Here is a 25,000-nt window from a genome sequence, read left to right as displayed (position 1 = left end):
ATCTCGTTTCAATGGCACCCGTCAAGGGGTGGGATATATGAACATATATATCATATATATCATATATATCATGTTCATTTGCTGCTCATAGATATATGAGCAGCAAATGAACAGTCAATCCTTGAAGTTGAAGTGTTGGAAGCAGTAAAAATAGGCAAGCGTAAAGATCTGAGCAACTTTGACAAGGACCAAATTGTGATGGCTAGACGACTGGGTCAGAGCATCTCTAAAACGGCAGCTCTTGTGGGGTGTTCCCAGTATGCAGTGGATACTACCTACCAAAAGTGGTCCAAGGAAGGACAATCGGTGAACCGGCGACTGTTTCATGGGCTTATTGATGCCTGTGGGGGAGTGAAGTCCAGCCCGTCTGGTTCGATCCCACAGAAGAGCTACTGTAGCACATTATAGCAGCATATTACTGAAAAAGTTAATGCTGCCATGATAGAAAGGTGTCAGAACACACAGTGCATCACAGCTTGCTGCGTACAGGGATGCGTAGCCGCAGACCGGTCAGAGTGCCCATGCTGACCGGTCTGCGGCCATCAAAAGCACCCACAATGGGCATGTGAGTGTCAGAACTGGACCATGGAGCAATGGAAGAAGGTTGCCTGGTCTGATGAATCACGTCTTCTTTTACATTATGTGGATGGCCGGGGTTCAGGTCCGATCCAATCGAGCATCTGTGGGAAGTGCTGGAACAACAAGCTTCTATTCTCTATAGCATACTTCTCACTAAAACATGAAGCACGTCGAAACGGAAGATGAAACGATATCCAAATAAAGGAGCTTTGGGTTCAGTGATAGAGGGCCAATTGTTCTCACCCTCTCCGCCTAATACAGTAGCACAAGAAACATGTGGCACGCCACTTCAGCCTCAAAGGCCTTCAGCCTCCGTTGCAGAGCCATGTTCTGCTCAGACCTCTGAATTCTCTTTTCTAGCTTATTCAGAAAATTGTCACATGTTCCTGGCTGCAGACGTTTTCTTCACAAAGCAGTCGTTTTGTTTCCCAAAGTTTACCACCTGACGTTGGGGATTTGAGTTATTGTTCATCACTGTCAGCCGCCCCCGGGTCAATGCAAACACGCCGCTGCAATTTCTACAGCAGCAGCAGCAACACGTACAGTAGTCGCAAGTGTTGAGTATTTTGTCCAAACCATTCTCCTCAACGGTAACGGTTCTCCACAGGACAATAGCTACAAACCTGCACCAAGGAAAAAGGTCGCGGGTCCTACATTTCTTTTTCTCTCACAACATGGTGCTGTTACAAAGGACGGGCCAGAGCTGTTGTTGACATCGCCAAGGTCTGCGGCATCTGACGTGACTGAAGAATGCAATGCTTTCAGTCGATGTGTGTGCTCGGGCCTAAAATATGAATAGAGTCATTTGCCAGTGGTGCATGAATACACTGTGTGGCTGCAACTGTGTGGTTGCAAGCCCGAAAGGTTTAACTCCACGGACCCTGGTTGTGTGGAAGTCAATGGGGGAGCGGAGAGAAACCACGGAAGCTACAGGTTCAAATGAGCCGCGCTATATACACTTATGTTGAAATAAGCAACATTTATAGTAACATTTAAAATGAAACTTCTTTTTTTTAAATTTAAGCAAAGTAAGGGAATTTGATCGTGAAGTCAGTAATGGGATTGGCCTTTCTATATTTACGTTAATAAACAGAAGCCCAGAGGGAAATAATGATGCAAATGGTCTTCCTCAAACTGAGATCATACATAAGAAAACCAGCTGTGGTTACAGAGTGGAAGGATAGCATTTAGAAAAGAAGAGAGCATTGTGTTATTTTTCAGTACAAAGAATACATTGTCATATAGATTTGATATTGACATTTTACCAGCTTATCTGGTTGAAATGATCTATATCTTTTTTTATATACACCTGACACTATAAATTCATTCATTAATTATGTCTGGTTTCATTTTGTGGACAATTTCATTTGGTTTTCATCTGATTAATGTTCCTTCTCCTTGCGCTTACCCTCACCTCATATCTTTTTTTTACCTTTTTCCCCCTCCTGACCTGTACGTCTATCTCAGTTTGTCTGTTTCACTAAGCATATTGGTTCTATATTGGTTCTAATATTATCTGTGTCATGTTGACTTTATCCTGTTACGGCAACCTCTGATCGTCTTTTCGAACAGAACAATTAGGTAGAAAGTGTATGATGAGAATAATGTCTTGATTGCTCAGAGTGCACAAGAGTATGTCGACTTGGTTCTGTGGTTCTTTCTTACCCTAACCAAGTGTGCCTCTCTCTTTGGCCACAGTGACCTAGACCGAGACTTTTGGAACAACAACGACAGCAGCAACGTGCAGCAGAGGTGGAGCTCGTACCCGCCCAAGGAGTTCCTCCTGAACATGTCTCCCTACGCACCGTACGGCGACCCTCGCCTCACGCCCAAGTGAGTTTCAGTTGCGGCCGGTAAGGGAGCCCTCTACCTCGGCAGGGCTGTGGCGAAGGGCATCTCGGACCACCGGCCCCGGAGACATTTTTGGGAGCGAGGCACGCGGGCTATTAAGACAAGAACGGCAAGAATCTCAAAACACACCTCACTTAAACATGATAATCAGCAGTTGGGATCGTTGAGTTGTGATAGGAATGGGACCATATTTGCCCAAAATAAAGGTTCAAAATAATAAAATAAAGTTCCTGATGATAGATCATATTTTTTGATTGTTTTTTTTATATAACTATGTATAATTTGTAAGTATATGGTAAGAAAACCTACCTTAAACACAAATTTCTTTGTCAAAAACACTTTGTTTTGACAATTCCATGAAAAGGCATAAGAACCATGGCTTTAACGTGGAATTATGAATTCTAAATTGGCTAAATTAAGCAACTGTGACAACAATTTGTATTTCTCAACATATACAACGAAGATTGAGACGATATTAAAAATCTATTTAAAATGTGAGCTATCGTCAGGAAAATGTCCAGGGGTGACGTGGAATGTGTGTGCTGAATTGTGAAGGCTCTAAAACGCTCTCATGCCGCTGTGCCTCTTCAAAATTGAGGCCGTTCGGATGCAGTGTAATTAAAAAGCTTAATTGACGCCTCAGTGCAAAAGCACTCGTGACAATGAAGAGCGTGGGTATTTATGTGTATGAAATAATAATGTCATAAATGTCTGAATAGTTGTAATGATTTTAGTTATTATACAATATCACCGCGGCGCCTAAAGTTCATATTTTATGAAGCAATATAAAACACAATGAGGTCTTCAGAATTCCACAGCATGCTTGACTTTCCCCCTCATCAAACTTGTTGATAACCGAAATAACTTTGATATATAAGGATATATATTGACATTGTAAAATTAGTTCAATACAATATAAACGTAAAATAATTCAGATAAAAAAAGATATATTATATGTCATATAAATATAGATTGGACACCAAACAATGATTCCAATTTTCTGCAACAATGGAAAGCTGTGGCTATTTGGGTGCACCGGTATCGAACAAACAGAAAGCAAAATAAGAACATGGTCGAGAATCTCCCAATGTGCTTAACAAAAGCCTTGCAGAGCAGGCAAAGCTGGATGCTTTAAAGGTCAAATAAGATAGCCTAAGGGGAGCAAATGCATTATTTTGTAACTATGGCTTAAGCACACATCATTTTGGAGGCTCGGTTCAATTCGCAGGGATCTTAATGTTTTGTGTCCAGGTCTGGCCAGCGCTAGACGGTGTTTAATATGCACTCCTGGCGATGCCAGACCGAATAGAGACGTGCAGAGCTGCCAGGAACGCTGCCAGAGAGGGTAGGGACAGGCTTGCAGGCCTCACAGGTCTTTGCTAGTTAGACATTTTCCACAAGATCCCTATTCAATTCATAAGAGCACACACACAAACGCAGGGAAAAAAAAACATTAAGGAGATTATGCTTAAAGAAATCCATTTCGAGACTCCTCCTAAAGGTCCCATTAGCTAATCTAATATGACGCTCAGAGACAAAGTAGCCACATAGATATATTCAAATTCAAAAACATGGCACCGAATGCTCTTTGTCTCCCTCGTGTGAAAGTCAAAGCTCAGATTGCTCCGTTCTCTACAGCCCTGCCGGCCTCATCCAACCCCCTGACTTTTAACCCCCACCTGCAGCCCATGGTGCGTTACCATGGAGACGGACAGCCCTCAGAGAGCATTACCCCCCCCCCCCAATTTCCCCGACGTGTCTCTGGGGGCCCTGGCCCTCATCCCTTTCCTCCTGATCCATAACCTCATCCTCCCGTCCTCCCTCCTTCCATGATTGACCGTTGCTTTTCATTTGGGACTGAATGTTTGTGTGAAGGTTTGCTTTATCTTTGCCTGCGTGGCGGCGTCTTCCCTTCTTGTTTGTCTTCCTGCTTCCTGCGATGGAGTTCACCAGAGAAGGGCTTTGTTTGGTTTTGTGTTTTCACCTCACTCCCCCCTTCTGTACTTAATGCTTTTGTGTATTGTGTGTCGTATTGTGTGTTTTTGGCGTGTGTGTGTGTGTGTGCCTGCGTGTGTGTGTGTGTGTGTGTGTGTGTGTGTGTGTGTGTGTGTGTGTGTGTGTGTGTGTGTGTGTGTGTGTGTGTGTGTGTGTGTGTGTCCGTCTCCCATAGTACTTTCCGTCGCCAGTTTAATCTACTGAGTCCTCCTCTAACAGGGCGATACTTCATCCCCGTTTGGATAGTAAAATATATTTTCCCTTCAAGCGGGATATTAGTATCCTTCGCTTTTTAACCTTTATGCGGTCGTTTTGATGTATTGTTGAGGGCACTAAGTTTCTTTAATGCCCTCTTGGCGTGATGCTCTTTTGGCTCAGTTTAATCATTTAGCCCAGGGTGTGTTGAGATGTTTTGGATGTCATCCTCGTGCGGTCGCGTGATGACACCTACGCCATGTTCTCCCGTGTCTCCATCTTATTGAAAAATATAATTTATTTTTTTGCACAGTGGCAGTGAAATGATCTTCTAACTCCATGTTATTACCCCATTAACTACTGCAGTTATAATGTTAGGGGCAGGTTTCTCTGGGCCTCCTGGTAAAAGTAATTACAACACCTACAAAGGGAATGTAAAACGCTGAACCTCTCCTTATCTCGTACCTCCAAATGTGTTAAGACCCTCGAGCCCGTAGACCGACTCCACGCGACTTAATTAGCCGGCGTCCCAGGTAACAAAAAGTCACGTTTAATGTACATCATCTATGATTTAATGTCACCCCACGTGTCGTGTCTGACTGTTTGCCATATGTTGTTGGAAAAAAACAAAACAAAAAAACAACACCCTGGTCTGCTGCCCTGTCTCGTGTGGTTTCCCCTCACTGGGTTGAGTGACTGTGGCTGTGGCTGTGGCTGTGGCTGTGGCTCTCTGTGTGGCGTCGCATCGGAGGTGTGGCCGCACGATGGGTATAAGGACGAGGGTTTGCCTGTAAAAAATGATTTGCATAATTCCTTGACAGTCATTTGAAGCGACACGGCTTCACCGCCGCTCACTCTTCAGGAGACAATGGAATTTGCTTTTGACAACCAGCTGCATGCCGGTCGCCGAGAGATAATCTTTCTTCCGAGAGCCGAGAACTCTCCCCTCGTTCGTACTGACTCCACAGGTGAAAAGATTCCTCTCTAACTTTTTCTCTCTACCTTCTTTTCTGTCAATGTTCTGTCTCCCTGGGTATCCCCGTCTGCCTCCCTCTCTCCCGTCCGTCCGTCTCTCTTTTTCTGTTTTGTGTCACGTACGGTCCGACCCCCGATGTTTCTCTTAGCGGGGCTCTGGATAAGGGAGGGCAGGGAGGCGCGGGGCCCTCACCTGGGACCAGTGAGAGTGGGGGCGTGGTGGGCTCGGGGGCTGGGGCGGGGCCCAGCCGCAGTGACAGCGTGCGGAGCATGGTGATGGGGGTCAGCAGAGCAGGGCGCTGGCAGACGATCCAGAGCCACATGCATGCCGGAGGCCTCCGGTCAAGCAAGTGAGTCGCATGGTGATGAATGACAGTGAAGGGCATGGGGGCCGTGACGCTGCGGGCCCCGTGTGGATGTCCAGGAGGAGCCCGAGCGTCCACACAGCATGACCGACATGCACATTATATTTCATTGTATTATATCACGTGCATGTGCTGCATGGCTCCCAGGTGGGAGTTCAGAAAAGAGATGGAGGCTTGAAAGAGAAGCTAAATAAATTTGGTACAGAGAGTCTCCCTAAAGAAGACATCTACATGTGGTTTGTTTAGAAGTGAGTAGCTCCAATCTTGAATGGTACTCAATCCAACTTGTCCTACATCCAGACTGTTCGCCAGTTGAAAACATGCTCTTACGCAGGATTTCTGAGCCTCTAAAGACCGTCTTCATCGAGGGACGTTTTTTTCCCTAAATCGTTCAAAGTTCCGTCGATAGTAATTGGAAGGATTGAGATTTAGAAAGGAATAAACGCGGATATGGCGTTTCCGAAAATGTTACAGGCTGTGATCAGATACAATATCCCTCCAAATAATAGCATTTAATAAGTCCCAAGGTTTCATTTCTCAGTGCGTAGTGTCATGTTTGCGCTTCATGCAGAGAGATAGTCGCAAAGAGCAATAATGATAAGTGAAATAAGTGAAAGTGAAAATACAGTTGAAAAGAAAATATACAAATGTAAGAAACTTTTTCAAAAACAGAGATGTAATTGATATCAATTCTGCTTTTGATGACGTTTTTCGGCCAACACGGCACAACAGCAAGTTGTTACTATGCAGAGCTCCGATCATTTAAGAACTTTCTCCGCTTTCTTTTCCATCGCGGCTGAATGTCAAGGAAAAACAAAATCTTCTCACTTTCAATCTAAAATTGAAGTTATCCATAAACAATCACTCTCTCTTTTTTCATTTTCTCAGATTATAAACTTGCAAACTCCAGAACGGGATCGTGTTTGCCTCCAATCTGTTTCGCACAAATGCCAAAAAGTTAATGAGACGGAAATCCGCCTTTTTTTCCCCCTTTCCTTGCGTGACGAGGGAAGAAGCCCGCGCAACGTCTTTCTTTGAGGACCCAGTTTTTAAATCTCAAATTCGATGCGGTCGCCCTCACAATCTTGAGTACGCTCGCTCCCCCGTTACCTTACTCCTCTTTCTTTTCCTTTCAGATCTGCATCTCCATTTCTCCTCTGGAATTGGTTTCTATTTTGGGTTATGCATCACTCTCTCAGCCCTCGTCTCTCACTGGAGGTGTTTGTTTCTCATTCCCGCCGCTATCTCATCTTTTGGTTTCCTCTCCTTAAGGCTCCTTAATTACAATTTACTCAAGGTATTTTAGTCGGATTTATTGACTTTCATGGCTGCGGAGACGCGCAGATCACACAGCCGGCGATACGGAAAATGCCACAGCCGATAATTAGGCTTTTTTTGGCGCGAGCGTCTTCGATACGGGACTCGGAAAACAATGTTTCCCCGAGCTTTTGTTCGGCGCTGACTTTGCGCCCGACCTTGAAGAGAGGGTGTTCGGGAAGCAGTGAAAGCTATCGTGTCGCGAAGGTTAGGCAGACCATTTCATACCGCGCCAGCACCAACTTTTTAAAAGAGGCAGTAAAATCCCTTGCCAAATCTTTTACACGGGGTAGAGCCGTAAAATGTATTAGCGCATGGAGCGGCTCCCAGATGTCTGGCACGCTGCCACGGTGAATTCATCTAGATTTATCGATTTCTCATGATGTCAGTTATGATGCTGGACGGAGAAATAACACTCAGCGTATTGCTTGAGGTGATGTTTGCGTTTGTAAATTTTCGATATTGTTCTTCAAGATTTTTTTAATTTTTTTTAAATTTTCGAACAATAATACCATAATATCCACTAAAAGAGGTGCAGTAGCTGGACATCGGTATGTGAAGCACCACACACAGTATGTTAGTGTGCGAACCTGCTGGAGTTTCTGGTCTGCGCATGTATTTGTACCACACGTGTTCGGGCGTCTCTGTACACATATCTGCACATGCACGAGTTAGTGTGTGTGTGTGTGTGTATTGGTGTGTGAGTGAGTGTGTGTGTGTGTGTGTGTGTGTGTGTGTGTGTGTGTGTGTGTGTGTGTGTGCGTGTGTGTGTGTGTGTGTGTGTTTGTGCATGCATGCGTGCATGCATGCGTGTGTGTGTGTGTGTGTGTGTGTTTGTGTGTGTGTGTGTTCGTGCGTGCATGCGTGCATGCGTGTGTGTGTGTGTGTGTGTGTGTGTGTGTGTGTGTGTGTGTCCTTGCTCGAGCGTCTCACATGCATGGTGTGTGCCCATGTTGAGTGTGTGCGTTCAAGGCTTGTTCGCCTCGAACGCGTTTGAGTGAAGCTCTTCTTGTTCCGATGAAAGAGTCACAGCAAGGAGCTGACACGACCTCAGAAGCTCCCAGCCGCCGCTCCGCCACCGGGCGGTAAATCCTCCGGACGCTTCCCCTCCGGACGGAGCTGTTTAGTAATCAGCCGGGGCCAGAGATCGAGGGGAGGATAAGGAGAGAACCACTTTTAAATAATTGTAAGAGTAGCAAATGGGCGATTAGAGACGCGTTGCCCCAGAATCGCCACCGGCTGCTGGAGCGCAGTTGGAGACGGATGGAGACGAGGACTCGACGTGAAGGTGGAGAGGAGAGATGAGATGATGAGAGGAACGCGGAGGCACACAGCGGGAGGGCGAAGAGAAGTCAGGGAAGCAATTTGTTATGGATAGCGGTTGGGTAAGGTACATTTTGGGGCTGCTGGAGGGAGATTATTTAGTGTTAGTGACTATATTGAACAGCCTCTGGATTTGATTCTGCTGGAGGAGGCGCAGTAGGAGGAGGAGCAGTAGGAGGAGGAGGTCATGGCGTGGCACTAAACTTCAGAATAATCGTCCCAAATTACAGTTTGATGCCGCTTTGAAACCTGCCTGCCAGCCCCATCTACCCACTCTCATGGACTTAATAAATACTTAAACGGGAAAAAGTTCAACGCTGTACACAGTTGTTTTCATTCTTTATCTGCTGCTTGTGACCTTACTATTGCCTACCTCCCTCCCTCTCTCTCTCCCTCTCTCTCTCTCTCTCTCTCTATCTCTCTGTTTTCTGTTCCACTGCATAATTTCTTCTCTCCTGATCCTTTCTCACCTCCTGTTTCCACATTGGGATATTATTCAACCTCCATGTGTATTAATGATGATGTGTCTCCATTGTTGCTATTTTAATCTCCCTTCAATTCTGTGTCAACCCAAACATACGTGATAAAATATTCTTTCTTTCACACACGCCACCCTCCCTTCGTTCCTCAACCACCATTTTAACCCCTTTGTCTTCCTTGCTGTGGCAACCCGTTTTTTCTCGGTGCTGCTACTGTGTGTTTCTGGTCAGTTTCGGGGACGCCTCGCTGTCGTCCGCCTCCACCCTGGAGCACATCCCGTCCTCGGCGGTGGCGCGCCCCCGGCCACTGGTGCGCCAGCAGAGCCTCCAGCAGCCTCTCACCCACCAGCCCCCACCGGGCCCCAACGACCCCCCGGCCACGTCCCAGAGCCTGGGCCAGCTGCACACGGGCCCGGGCGGTGGGGGCCACCGCGGGGGACCGCGGGGGGTCCGGGGGAGTCCGGCGGGGGCCTCCCGGTATAGAGGCGCAGGGGCGGGCCGATCCAGGTCCAACCCGGGCAGCTGGGACCACATGATGGGTCAAATCCGCAATAGAGGCATGGACGTCAAATCCTTCCTGTGAGTCTAAGCTTCTATTTTATTTATCTTGTAGAATGCTGCGTGTAGAGCTGGGTATAAAGAAATTAATGTGTCATGTAATTTTCTATTTGTTGAAAGGTATTCTTTGAAAAGCTAGCCAGGAAATGTTATTATATATATATATATTTTTTTTTTAATACAGTACATGACCTTTGAATTTGAATTTAGTTCATAAAATAAAATAAAGGTAAATTTGAATTCATTCAAGTACTGTTCTATGAGTCAATATGAAGGTATGCGTATCAATACCAGTATTGCACCTTTATCTGTCACTTCCCATGTTCACTTAAATGACTTATAGCTTCTTTTAACATTACATATACTTTGACCCTCAAACAAATGCCTCCTGTTATCAGTGGTACATTATGCGTCATTACCAAATCACATACGTTGATATATAGGAAATCAAATCTATTTCCTCTGCTGTCGGTACATTGAACACACCCTCCTCTGTTTGATAAGGAACACTGAGTTTCTTTGTATGCTGCACAATGAATTTTAAGGTTGCCTTTGTTTATGACCTCTGCTTATTTTCTGTTCATCTCTGCATGTCTGTAGGTTTGTTTGTCTGTGAGCAAAAGATAGAACACACAGATTTAAATACATTTTGTCGATGTGTTCAGGTTGTGCGGGTGAAATTGTTTGATTTTTGAAAGCGTTACATCGCTTGATCTGTATGTACTAGTTGTTTTATAACTATGGTGCATCCCATGGGCTTGGTCACAGGATGGCTCATGGAACTGGTGGTTTTAGTGGGTTTCTAGGTGGTTACTAGGGGTTTACTAAGGGGTTACTAGGGGGTTACTAGGTGGTTAAAGGCAAGCACTGGGATAGAAGAGCAAAAGACAAATTCATTACTCCTAAATGATGGTGAACACGCCTCAATGGAAAGTGTCCTTAAGATTATTTACAGTATGTGTTTTGCAGCGGTGAATACGAGCACCGGTGATGCTGTGTAAGATCAGTCCAGATGCAGATGATGTGTTATACTGTATATTGGCATTACTAAGGAAGATGGAATTTGACAAGTCTTACTACATCAATCTTACACTATTTCTAATGGGTGTAATTGTGTGTGTTGCTATTATGGTTTACTAATACACTAACTAATAACTAAAAACGAATTCCTAACATTTGTTTAATTTTATGGCTTTCTTCTTGCAAGCTTTTTTCCATTACAATTTACCATTAACCTTGTGACCTCGACCACAGATGATCACAAACGCAGACCTTCTAAACAAACAATGTGTTTCCATTGTACACATTACTCAGCATAAAAATATAGTAAGGTATAGGCGGAATAAGATAATATTTTGAGTAAAGTATTTACATAATTACGAGTCCTTCAACCAACCGTGTTTACAGGCTATTCTAAATATTCAACGGAAGTTAAGTCATGTTGGGAGCAGAGGAAGTGGCATTCTGTACATTCTTTATCATGCTTCTTGGTAGAAACTTTGTCAACGAAAATGTCACCATTGCTGATTTTTTTTTGCCCTGTCCAAAAATTTTTAAATATTCATATTTCATCTTATTGCGCACAAGCATTGTTTCATCACCGCTCCAAAAGTGTTCTCGATATAAACACGCTCTGGTTCAACCAGTTGAATCAGCTGTGTCCGGGTCAAATAATAATATTACTGTATATTATATTAAATTATATTATATTATATTATATTATTAAAATGTATTTTATAAATGTTTTTGAAATATTATTATTATTATTATTATTATTATTATTATTATTATTATTATTATTTTATAATCGCAGATTTTATATTATTTCTCCCTTATATCCCATATATTAATATTATAAATAATAATAATAATAATAATAATAATAATAATAATAATAATAATAATAATAATAATAATATCTTACAATGAAAGGCTGAGTTCATCTGTTGTTCAAACTGATACACACTGATCGACAATTGATTTGATTTCAGTACTGAGCACAGAAGCTCTGTTTTGTTTGAGAAACCTGCTCCTCCCCGCGTGGGGAATGATCTATTACAGATGACTCGCTCTGCAAAGCAGCTTGCCATTAAGGGCCCCTTCTCGCAAACCACCCACACAGAAACATACAAACACACACAAACGCACACACAGAACACACACAACTTCCACATCGCTTCTTTTAATGTCTGCCCCATTAACTGTATTCCCTAGGCCAATGGCCTCTCTCGCAAATGAATCATCACTCAATACGAGCGGCGCATAAAGGTGGCCTTGTCCATTGTCCCTGGTCTCATGAATCTCCCTGGACTCGTCCCCTTGTTAACCCGGTGCTTTACACTCGTCGAGGAGGGGGACTGACATTGACAATCCCCGGAGATAGAACGTCCAAAATTATAACTGTTGCGCGATTTTACCAGGATCGGTGGTCAGGCTGGTGTTATGGCAAGGGGGGCGGTGGGGAATCACCGAGTGACATCAACATAACTAGTGTAGGTGGTAATGATTCCACCACCCTCCAGCTGAAGTGCCCCCCTTTGTTTGAGTCACCCATACTAATGTATTCAGTCTCGATTAATGAGCCTTGTGTTCCCTGTGGGGTGGCGGTTTGCCAGGAAACTACCGTGTTACACCCCTGGTATTCATCTGAACAGCCTTTTGGAAAACTAGGTTAATGTCACAGGAGAGAGCGATAAACACATATTTTTGTAAAATAAGAAATAAGTTTGTATGGAGCGGAAATGAAATGGCTCAGATCAGAGAACCGTAGGAGAACCAACTAAGATGTTACAGAAAAAAAACAATGATGACAAAATAAAAAATAAAACACGCAACGGAAAGGAAACAGGAGACAGAACTTGAAATTGTCTGTTTCTTCGGAGCTGTGGAAGAAGACGAAAGAGCATCATAGAATGCCGGAATAGATTACACAAGATACACCTCAGTGCAACGCCTTCAGGGATTCATTTTTTTATACTTATATATTTTTATACATATGTATGTACGTACAGATGTATTTTTTTATGTATGTATGTATGTGTGTGTGTAAAGGGCTGTCTTTCTGAAGTGGTGTGCAAATGTTTAAAGTCACCATCTGCATGGCCTCCAAAAAGTTCATGGTGCAGCATATTTACTAATATTATTGAATTACCTTGGTGTTGTTTGGCATTGAAATTACTTCAAATCAGCTGCGTAGAAAGAATTTAATGATGAATAAGATGTAAAAAAATAAAGTTTGTTATCTTGTTATAGATATTTATAATTTTACAGCCAATCTAATAAAGTTGCTGCAAAATGTCTAAATCGTTGTCGACAAAGTAATTCAAGGAGTTATTGATGGGAAAAAAAAATGATAACCAGTCTATCTTGACATCAGAGTATATTTTTTATTACATCAATTTGACGTTATATTAACCCTGATAGGTGTCATCACTTATGATTTAATATGCAGGTTATATAACCACTTCATCATTAATGTTTGTTAAGAGTTATGAAGAGATGTGAGTCTAAACTCGCACCAACAACTTTTGCACACACAGAGATGCCTTTTTCACATGAAACAGTGGAATAAATGGTTATTCAATAATTTCCTCAGACATTTGACCACTTTTTATTACTTTCTTTACGTGCAATGCATGTGTGTACTAACGTCCATGTTTGTGTCCTACTCTGTACCTCTGTCTGCCTATCTGCGTGCATTTGTGTGTATTTCGGTGTGTGTGTGTGTGTTTGTCTATATGCTATGTTGTTATATATATATATGTGTGTCTTGTGTGTTGTTGTGCCCCAGTGAGGGGAAGATGGTTGTTTTGTCTCTAGCAATTGGACTGGCTGAACAGGATGACTTTGCCAATCTCCCAGATCTACAGGAAGCACCGGCATGCCAAGAAAATCAAACACCACCAGAAAAGAGGTACTAGCAGCAGCGCAACATGTCTAGTATGCAAGCAGAGAAAGAGAGAGTTGTCTATATAATTAACTGTTGCAAAGCGGTAATATTCTGTCGAACTTGGGACTGCTTGTTTCTGTATTGCAATACCAGTGCAAAAGACTGCAATGGACAGTCAACTGTCAATTCAATAAGGGAAATGAATATCATTTGCAAAAGCAAATGAATCAAAAGTCTGGTAACCTGCTTTCATCCATCTAATGGCCTTGGTTCAATCTCTTTGTCTCTATTTGCTTTCCTCTGCACTTGTACCTGTCAGCTGAGCTGCCCTGTTTATTTCTATAAATATAAAGGTTCCTTTTCGTAGCCTGTATGTCATCCATCTAGCTCCTTCATTAGTCTCTTTGGCTCTTGTTTTTCCCTCGCTGGCTCAAAGAGGGTTTGATCCGGGAGTCTGGCACTGGAGTATTGGTGCACTCATTATTCGAGAGTTTGGTTCCTCGCAAAGAAGACTCATCTAAAAATATGCTAACCTCTCATCCGCCGGCAGCCCACAGACACGCCGCACTTTAAGACGACTCCCCATTGGGGGGAAAACACGCACTCTCTCACTGTGAACAAATCACTGGTTATCCTGTTACCACAAAGGACGGGCTTGTTGGGCCCCTTGTTTCATGGAACGGTGGACTGAATACAGACCTGCAAAGTAAACCAGGGTCAGAATCCTCTGGAGAGTAAGGAGAGAACGGTTCTGGATACACATTTCTAAAGAGTGTCAACACTAAAGAAGAGTCCCTCTAACTAGGTCTGACATGAGTTTGAAGCACGCTGTGTTGGAGTTGTAAATATAATCTCATTTAAGGCAAAGTCCTAACCTGTCTCATGTTCTTGCGCCGGTCACGTCCCGCTGAGCCTCGAATTGCACCCGGTCGGGTCCCTTGGCGAGTTCTATCCCTGGTCCTCTCATCTGCCTCTTCTGGCTGGAAGCCTGGGAACCTGTCAAAATGGCTACCTTTAATCACAGCCAGTTGGTACAAGCCACTGCCCTCAGGGGTCGCATCAAACCGGGGCCCCCAGCATTCTTCCAAAACGAATCACAACTCTCCATCATCATTTCTGTCTTCCTCTCTGTCTCTCCAGTTCGCCCAGCGAGACTGCCTTGCTTGCCCCCTTGCTTTCTTGCGAGTGGCCTTTTGATGGAGCCCAGTAGACTGAAAATGATGGATCATGGTGATCCGTTTCAAGAATCTGTGAAAAAAAAAAAAAAAAGAGACCGCGAGAGAGGGAAAGAGAGAATCAGAGAAGGAAGAGAGAGATGAGGTCGATTGATCTAGCTTGTGGAGGATGCTATGAGGTTCATACAAACAGCCCTTCATGGGTTCTAAGTTGTATAACGTGATTCGGGAAAATGGGATCGCCATTATTGTTCTCAAACCTAATACTTCAACATTTCTAAAAGGTATCCCTAAAATTAACCAGCGCTCACTTGATACGGTCACCGGCGCTGCTGGCAGTGAGCGAGTCTGTGGCTCGCATGGCCGCTCCCAGTGGTAAGCTGGGAACTATCTGGTCATGCCTCCGGTGCTGTACCCCGTCGCCTTGTTGTTTAGCCTATTTCATTTTATTCACCTGTCTGTGTGACAGCCACTACTTTTACTCTGCCAGCTCTGTCGGGGACATTTGTTTGCTCTTTTGTTTCCCGCTCAAGTGCTTTATCATTAAAACCTGTGTTCCATGCCACTTTGAGAGCGCTGGGAAACGCTTCTGCACTTGGGTCCTGACTCAAAAACCGGTCAGAGAAATACTCAGTCAAAGAATGGACCCGGCACGGTGAGACCGTCGCGAACAAATTAACCCGGGCGAGAGAACGGCTGAGCTCACTCCCCGCTGTGCAACGACTCCTCGCTGATCGCCACGCCTCACGCCTCTAACCGCCTCTGTAGACAGAGACGCAGCTCTGCACCTCCGATCTTCTCCTGTGGCTAGAGGAGTGGAAAATAGCGCCATGCTTTATGGGAGCCTTGATGTTCAAAAGGATCAGCTCGGTGGCCTACCAGCTCCGCAATGTGTATAAATCCACAAGTGCCCACTAAAGCCTGTCTCCCCAATTCCTTTGCCCCCTTTGGTTCTCGCACCACCTCCTCCCCGTCTCCTGGATGGCCAGCCCATCCGCACTGTCCGGTGGATCCTGAACTCCAGGTGAGGCTGGTCGACTGCGAGGCCTACAATCCAGAGGAATGGTCCTGGATATTGGTCATGAGACATCCTGGATCCTGAACTCATCGGCCACTTTAAATGGTTCCTCCCAGCCTGGGTTCCTGAAGCATCATGAGCTCCTTAGAAATCACTATTTTTGCCACAACCGTGTGCGCCAGTATATTAACTGGCGCCACTTGATCTTGGAGTCAGTTTAGGCAGTTTTGGAGCGTTGCATTTCCGACTTATTCTGTGATGATTATATGTTACCTTATTGTCTTGTTTTGTAGCCTGTTATTTTATGGTATTTTAAAGATGATAATTTTCCCGCTGTCGGTGTGATGCATAGCAGTCTTACTCACTCTTCCCTATTGCCTCCTACGCTTGTTTTGTTTTCCCTGGTTAAACACTTAAACTTGTGTTAACCTGGTGTCAGAGACTTATCTGTCATTTCCCTGCGCTTACATCCTGACTCCAAATTGCATTTTAAAAAGTTCCTCTGCTGGTAATCACGCCCAGGAACATTTGTTGAGAAATATAACCAAAACCATAACCTACTTGTGCGCATAACATTATGGATTCTATGATGTGATTATATAGTCATCTTTAATTCAATGATTTAGTGGATTATTATAGTACCCTTTTTTCACCGGACATCGTAAAGTCGGAGCAATATATAAGTAGTAAAATGAACTCAACATGGCATTTAAAATCAAGAATGTTTCTTCAGTCTATAAAAATATGGCCAAAAAACAAACAGACCAGATAACGCCACGTTTTATGCACCAGCTCCATCCCTCCTCTTCACATTTGCCACCTAACAGTGATACACTTTTAGACTAAAGTACTTTTGAAAACCTGATGGATTATGCAATTTGGATTAAAACATCTTTCATTGATGTGTATTGACGCTGTCTAGAAGGTCTCGTTCATATAAAAAAGGTGTTATAAACCAGAGTTTGGGTAAAGTGTTATTGGGCAGCTTTGCGCTCTCTCTCTCTCTCTTTCGATTACAGGGCTAATTGCATACTATGATAAATAAAGATATATATGCCCTTTGCATGCTATCAGAGATACGACAGTGATGCGCACTCAGATTTTCAAAGCAGTTCATTAAAACTGCATGAGTTGCTCAACATGGAGAAATCGTCTTTTTTTTCCTCTTCTTGCTCACAGGGGTTGCAGCACAATCATTTTAGTCAGTGATAGCTGAGCTCTGTCTATTTACAGATACAATATACAGTGCAGTGAGAAAACTGGCGATGAGAGCCCTCCTTGAATAAATATGGACAGTGTTCATTCTCACCAGCGCACTGGTTTAAGCTTAACATTAAAGCTTAACATTAATCAGGGATCAGCGATCCACCATCGTCTGTACCTGAGGCGCACGAAAACTCATCCCTTCGTGTCTGCATGCCAATGTGAATTCCAGATTTCTCTCGCAGCTGTTATTTCCAACATATTTATTGTTGTGAGTGAGCGTTTTCCCCTGGGTAATCAGTTATTCACTGAAAAGGAAAGTCTGCTTATTACTGTGTTCGAGGTGAACGCATTTTCAATCTGTGGTGTTGAGCCCACACTGAACAAGTCATGTCGGTTACCGTGTTCCTTGGTCAACTACGACCCCTCAAAGAGATAAATGAAGGGAGCTCTGAAGATAACGGTATCATCATTATCTCAGGCCTGCTCCTGGTGCACGGTGAAGCCCAGACGGAGCCTTTTACTGTCCCTACACATAGAGGCCATAGAGAGAAATGACCATAAATAATAGAGCTCACGTGGACTTCTTACTGGCAGCAGCCTCCCTTGTTGGGAAAAGCGTGGGGATTGTACCTTAGGGGTGGATCCAATGGCATTTGTTTTGGTTTTGTTTTTAACCTTTTTAGCAGATTTTATGTACGATTACCAGTCCATTTATTTTATGAAACAATATAATTAGGCCGTTAGTTTGCGGATATCGTCACAGAATGATTGACATATAATATATATAATTTTTTTTTTTCAACAGTTTCTTTTTTCCTTTCTACAAATCTCACTCGAATGTGTTCAAAATCAGGAGAAATTCAGTTCACTTTTCTTTCATTTCTGGTATGTTTGAGTCGGCTATTGGTATGATATCGTATTGGGGATTTTTTCCAATTACAATACCCTACAGGATTTTAGTCTGGTATTGGGCAAGTGTTCCGTATCGCTATCTGCATTGGTAGGCCCAGCCCACACAGGCATGTGAATGATGGATTAGTGCTGCGATGATGGAAAGGCAGAAGTATAAGTCTCTAGAAACATTTTGCATATTTCTCTGCCCCCTTAAATTGAAAATGCCTCGGCGTACCTTGAATGCAGACATTGTATGATAAATCACATGGGTTGAATCACACACGCTGCCGTACTCAATCCAGCGGGAAGTAGGTGCCAGTGTTTTTCGGCTGACAGAACCAACCCTTAAAGTTGTGTGTCTGAGAGAGCAACATCGAACACATCGAGTTGAGCTTTTTAATGACTCCTCTGGTCGGCCACTAGTCCCACGGTGGCCCATAGAGCAGGCAGTGGTACAGCTGGAGAGACGATTGGAAAGGAACAGGGATGTAGGTCAGCACAAACAAGCCCTCTTTTTTTTTTTTTTTCTTTTTTGAGAACTGTCAGACCTTTGTCTGGAGCTTATTCACTATTTCCCCCAGCTAAGGCCCGTGCTTTCAGACAGAGGGCTGATTAAAGACAGCCAGTCAATGAAAAGTGAGGCGGACACAAGGGAAACATTGACCAGTTTTGACACCTTGTGTTTTGTAACTCTTATTTATCGACTCGACTTTATTGAAGACCGAAAGAGGGTGTGACAAGTATGCCGTCTTTCTTGGCCCAGAATTGTTTTGACCAATTTAATAGGGGATATTAATACGTCAAGAGCACAAGGTTGAAGAAGGGTATTCTGAAAGCTGCCTTTTATCTTCAAATTCCGATGGCTCCATTATGGTTTGTGTTGACGAAGGTGGCGGATTGAAGGGGGTGCTATGACTGGGTGATCTGTCCCTTGGTGTGGAGTACACAGTGGGTGGAAATAGAGCGTTTTTGCACTGCAGGAACTTTTATAAGGTTCTAAGAACATTCGAAGGAACCTTCCCTTTTTTTTGTGTCTCCACTGGAGGAACTAGGAACGATGAACATTCTAAGAAGTCCATTTTGAGGGACTTTTTTAGCTCCTACTTCAGAGCAGGTACACACAACTAATTGAATAAAAGGAAAAAATCCCTGTGCTTGCTTCATGAAAGTCGTAGCAAATTCTTTGAATTGCATCTTGTAGATCGAATACGAGTGAAGATTCAGCAACTGGATTAATTATTTCTCGCCTCAAATTTGTTCAGAAACAGGTTTTGGTGAACTGATAAGGTGAAACACCTGAAGTTTACAGATTAAATGTAACAATGAACCCGGAACTCGTGCTGAAACCCCATCGGCTGAAGTCACTTCAGAGTTCCAGTGCGATGCGAATGCAATGATAAAAAAAAGCCCTTGAAGGTATTTAGTTCTCGGGGGGCGCTCCCCAGTTCCCCAGTTCCAAGCTCCCCTCGGGGAGTCCCCAGAACTGTTTGGTCCGAAAATGCCTATAGAGACCAGGGCCTCATCCATCATCTCACTGGAAGACTATATTGTGTGTTTGGTCTCCTGCGGCAGTGCGTGATTCATGTGGGTTTCTCATATGTTAATGGTGCAAGCTGAAAGCCAGGACATGCCCTCCACCCCCATCCCTCATGTTCTTGCCACTCCTCTTCCATCTCTTCCGTCTCTACCTCTGAGCCCTCATCATCTGTTCCCATTCTCGGCAAACATCCCTCATCTTTTTTGCAATTCACTCTTCATTTCTCCTTAATTTATGTTCTACTCCTACCCACTCCCGACATCTGCCCTCCATGTCTCGGCCATCAATTAAACAATTGCTTTCTTTCTTACCGCTTCCTTGTGACAGCCCCCTTTTTCACTCTGTTTACTGTCCTCTGTTTCTCTATCTGTGTATTCATCTAATCTTGCCTGCCGCCCCAGGGGGGTTGACTGGCGTTGTGATGGGATGATGCCAGAGCGGTACTCCTCTGTCAGTGTAGATGACTGTCAGCCCCGTCAGGCTGGGATACGTCTGCATCGCTGCTGAATATCAGGACCAGGGACCGGGAAAGGGACTCTGTCCCTGGTTTGTGCACGCGCATACGTACTGTATGCTAACTCTATATGTGCCCTGTGTCAAGACACATGCACACACTTAAGTGCATAGGCTCCTATGGTATGTACATAACAGCACAGTGAAACGTAAATCGTTAGAGAGAACATTTTTTTTGTGCGCATACTCACAGGCACGTCATCTTTGATTTTCAATGAACCGCCCACAGCACAGTGTGTGTGTGTGTGTGTGTGTGTGTGTGTGTGTGTGTGTGTGTGTGTGTGTGTGTGTGTGTGTGTGTGTGTGTGTGTGTGTGTGTGTGTGTGTGTGTGTGTGTGTGTGCGCGTGTGTGCGTGTGTGTGTGTGTGTCTGTGTCTCTAGCAAACGGATGGCTAACCCAAGCCCTGCTAAGGTCGTCCACCAACTGATCCCTGTCCAGCCCGACATGTCTGGTGTCCTTCTGCGTGATACTGAGCCCTCGTGGTTCTGCGGGTGCTTACCACCACTCACTGACTGCCCTCGTGCACAATACAGAGGGCAAAGAGGGGATTTTATGAGATAGGTGCATTCATTAGATACTATGAATAGGTCAGATAGTAACTAGTATGTTGCTAACTACCTGATGGTTATACAAAAACTAGGTAAAGAAGTATTACAGTACAGTCATATACCGGGGTAGGTCGATGAATAGAAGGGTTGGGAGTAGTTTATACAATATGTATCGGGCTTTCTATGCAAAGAAAGGAATAGTGTGCAGGCTTATATTTCGCAATAAGGAAGCTGACAGATGTAGCTCGTCACACTACCAGCCTGGGTCAAGGCACTTTTGGAGGAGAATTATTATAAATGTGCTTCTCTGCCAATTTGACATGGCCATGAGGAAAAATCATTTGCATTCACAAAGAACAATTTTCAATGCCGTTATGAATGACTTTTCCAAAGCGTGGAAAATGTTTGACCTGGAAAATGGAACCTCTTTTTAATTACATTCGCACACTTGTGCATGTGGGTTTTACGGTGCACGGGCCCTGATTTATTGCTTCGGCTGAACTGGAAATGATTTCCCCAACATATATGAAAGGGTTGTCAATTGTGACAATCGGTAATTTGCAATGGGGCAGGTGTGAGGGGAGAGAACGGCCAGAATGCTGCTTGGTGAGGCTTGTTTCTGTTAACCCAAATACGTGGCCTTCAATTACCAGAATGCTTCTTCTGTCTTACTGGACAGTAAACGCAGCGCTATTGAAGCATGGTGAAAAGTACTAATCTACTTATCTCTGCGCGTCTGATTCCAAAGTGTACTGATTCCAACCAGTAGCTGGCGTGCTGAGGTGCCACCGATTTAACCGCATTTGTACAGAAGCGTTAATATTACGTCCAGGATCGACGTGTTTCACAAGAGAACAGTCAAAACGCAGGGGTGGACGTGCAGCCGCATGTAGGCAGGACGTTGTTAAGTCAGACTGGAGGTGTTTCTCCGGGGCTGCCATGATCCCCGGCTCCTTGCCCTTTTTTTTTCTCCATATCCGTGCTCGAATTGTAATTTTCCTAATCCTGCCTCCTCTCCGGTAATCACTCATACAACACACCTTCATCACGGCTCTGTAAAAATGAAGCTGTTTTTTCACTTATTCAACATTTTTTTAATGAAATGCTAAACCCAAGGAGAACACAACCCCACCCTCATGCTCCCTCTCTCTCACTCTATTTCTCCTCTCTCTCTGTCTCTCTCTCTCTCCCTCTATATATATATATATATATATATATATATATATATATATATATACAGTATATATATCGCATGACATATAAGGTGAGAAACTGTCTGGGTTTTTGTCTCCAGGGATGTGTGCCACCGCTTTTGTTCAATATGTATAAACATGATTTACATCTTTTATTTGCATTGTTCTAGAGCCAAAGGTCAGAGGTCAGCGCCCCCCCCCCGTGTGTGTGTGTGTGCGTTCGTGCGCATTTCAGTGTCAGCGTGCATATCGTACCTCGACATTTCCTTGTCATTGGAAAGTGAAGTAAGCGTGGCTCCCTCCCAGCAGAGAGTCAGGAACTGCTGGCTTGGCAGGGTGGCCGCGGGGGAAAAGGGAAAGCACACAAGTTTGCTTCTGCCTTTGTCTGTTTTGTGTTTTGTTTTTCCTTGTTTTGTTATTGGGTTTTTTTATGATGACATAGCATGGCTGGAGGTTGTTGTGCACTCCTTTGGCATTTATGCATAGTGAATCAGCATGTTTCGGCAGGAGCTCACACATGTCGGAGGTGGTTTGTAGTCACAGGGGGGGAGCGCGGGGAGAGAATTTCACTCTAGTAGTCACGTTACCACATGGTTACTACCCCTCGAGAATAAATGATGTAACAGGAGTTTTGGACAGGGTAGTCGCCGGCAGAAGCAAAAGGGCAAGTTGTCTGCAGACGCAGGCCATCCCTGTTTGAAGAAGAACTCCATCGATTGTCGCTGACTTCGTCGCCGAATGCCGGAGAGGGATCCCTGTTTTTGCAATTCTTTATTTGTATGATGGATTCGCTGTGTGTACCATGGGTTGTGTCTGTACAGTGTGCATGTATATTGATAAGTGAGGTTGGCGGATTTTCGCCGGCTAGTGTGCTTGTGCATTAATACCATTGTGTGGATGCAGTGTGAATATGATGTCGACCTGCTAGTATTTTACCGACTTTGCAACTAAACAGTCAATGTTTGCAGTCAAATCGGAACAGTGACAACGTGAATCATCCTTAGTCTGACGTTTGGCAAATGGGAGGAAAACTGTTCTTCTTGTGCTCTCTCCAGCTCTGCAGAAGAGAATGTCACAACACTTTCCTTTCAGTTGCTGGACTGGAATAAGGTAACTTAAGGACACCTGCATTTAGCTCTAGACGAGATACTGAGCCGTCATCATCCTCGACCCCCGGGGCCACGCTAGTGCGAGCGCTGCATGTGTGTGTGTGTGTGTGTGTGTGTGTGTGTGTGTGTGTGTGTGTGTGTGTGTGTGTGTGTGTGTGGGCTTTGTCATGGCTTTGCATGGATGAAATAGCCTGAACATGATCTGTATCACCATACATTTATGTCTTGCTGCTACAGTGTCGATTTTAAATTTTCAATGCATCGTGAACCCCTCCCTGACCTCCCATTCGCACACCGTCGCCCGTCCAATCCATCTCTGCCCCTCAGGTCACCGCAAAGACAGTGCTCCACATTCCACATGGCTATGCGTCTGCTTAATGTCCCTATATGAAGGTCACGTCCTGTGTATTTGTATATCATTTTGATCAGAACAGATTTTAAAGGATAAAAGCAAAGCCTAATCCTAAACCCAGGGCAAGGAAAAGCCCAAAAAACCCAGAGGGCCAAAGATCAACTTTGATAAGGGGGATAAGGGACGGGCCCGGCGCCACAAGGGGGAATGAGGGGGCTTTGCCCCCTCTGTTGTATTTTCTGCCCCCCCGTTTAAGTTTTATGTACCCTAGAGAAAAATAGCAAAAACAAGAAAAATATTGGCTGAGATGACAGACGACAGTCATGAAACACCTTGTTTGAAGCTTGTTATTTGATCCAGTCTCTTTTCCAAGTGCACAGCCAGCATTCAGTGCTGTTCAGCAGACACCAATTCCACCAATATAGACTCGTTTGGACTCGACCAATGAGGATGCATTCAGAACGCGTGCATCATGAAAATTCACATCTTGCCAAGAAAATAAATCCGCTCGTCGTCTGGACTTTCTCGTCTCCCTTTTCCTACCGACTAAATAAAGAAATTTATTCTGGAATACACGACTCATTAAAACACGAGAGTGGGAGTGTTATTCTTCTGCCATGATTCTAAATTTTTACCTTCCCCTTCCGTCACTTCATCCTGGCGCCGGGCCTGTGAGGGACAAGGTGATCAATATGGCTGAGAAGGCATAAAGTATATATATATATACAGTACATATATATAAATAACTGAGGAAAAAGAACTACTACTTTGACCTGAATATTTGATTAAAATCTTTTAAATGAGAATATCATTTTGATAAGTTCATTAAAGAAATTTCTCCTTTAATCCAATGTATGAGGAGACAGCCAGCAAGCCGGATATTTAAACATTCACTGTGTGTCATCCTCTCTCTGCCTGACATGCAATTTATTCACCAGTTATTTATTTTATTTTATTGCCCCTGCCGCCAGTTCTCATCGTCCAGTGCTGTCTGCCTGATCTGACCTGGAAAAGATAGGATGGATTTACTAAGCAGATATTTCTCATTCAGCCTTGTCCATTTCTTGCCATTCTTATATGAAAGGATTTTTTCAGCCCGATACATATTGTATAAACTACTCCCAATCCTTCTATTCATCGACTTACCCCGGTATATATATGTACTGTAATACTTATTTACCTAGTTTTTATATAACCACCAGGTAGTTAGCAACTTACTAGTTACTATCTGACCTATTCATAGTATATAATGAATGAATCTATCTAATAAAATCCCCTCTTTGCCCTCTGTATTGTGCAGGACACGAATATTCGAAAAACAGACAGAAGTTAAGCCTGCTCAATCAGTTTGAAATAGGAAAATAAGCACTAGATAAGAGATAAGATGGTAACTGGGTCAATAACAATTTTAAATGCAATATGCAAACAAAAAGGTCTTCATGCTTCCAGCCTTAAAGGTGGCCTTAGTGAGGTTTCCACCACAGATATTTCCGTCATCGTCAGCAAAGCTCGCCTCATGCTAAGCATGCCTCTGCTTTCCAACTGCTTTGTTTCCAAAATAAGCATATGGACTGGACTGCCGGTTCCCAAGCCAGGTATCACCACCGCAATATAAATCACATACGTCTCGCGTCAAAAAACCAAACAAACATTATAGTGTTTTTTTCTGTTTGAAACGGGCCAAACTTTAGCTTAGATATGATCAATTATTTAGTTTTTAATCAGAACAAGGGTCAGTTGCTTTTTGCTCCATTGCGAATAATAAAGACATTGCCAGGATGTGTTTATACAGGATTAAAAAGGAAAAGCCTCTCATACAGTACAGTACAGTGTATCTCTAGGACAGCCACACACGGAAGCATTGAAAGAGAGAAGGAAAGAGTGAGAGAGACCCTTGCCATGTTGTGATCAGTTGTTTATTTGGATCA

The 25,000-nt window shown here is 43.8% G+C and overlaps 1 protein-coding gene across 1 annotated transcript in view; it reads left to right on the top strand.

Annotated features, from left to right (window-relative positions):
- Positions 1-25,000, top strand: part of syt7b (synaptotagmin VIIb) — a gene marked incomplete at both ends in the record, with an annotated part of 39,291 nt that overhangs the window by 8,201 nt on the left and 6,090 nt on the right. The window contains 3 exons of the mRNA XM_079997282.1: positions 2,278-2,412; positions 9,311-9,658; positions 13,428-13,550. Of these exons, the coding sequence (XP_079853408.1) occupies positions 2,278-2,412; positions 9,311-9,658; positions 13,428-13,550 (606 nt within the window). The remainder of the gene's footprint in view (positions 1-2,277; positions 2,413-9,310; positions 9,659-13,427; positions 13,551-25,000) is intronic.

Source organism: Zeus faber (genome assembly GCF_960531495.2).
Source record: "Zeus faber genome assembly, chromosome: 3".
Classification (NCBI taxonomy): domain Eukaryota; kingdom Metazoa; phylum Chordata; class Actinopteri; order Zeiformes; family Zeidae; genus Zeus; species Zeus faber.
Note: the sequence above shows the minus strand (reverse complement) of the source record. Positions and strands in the feature narration are given on the sequence as shown.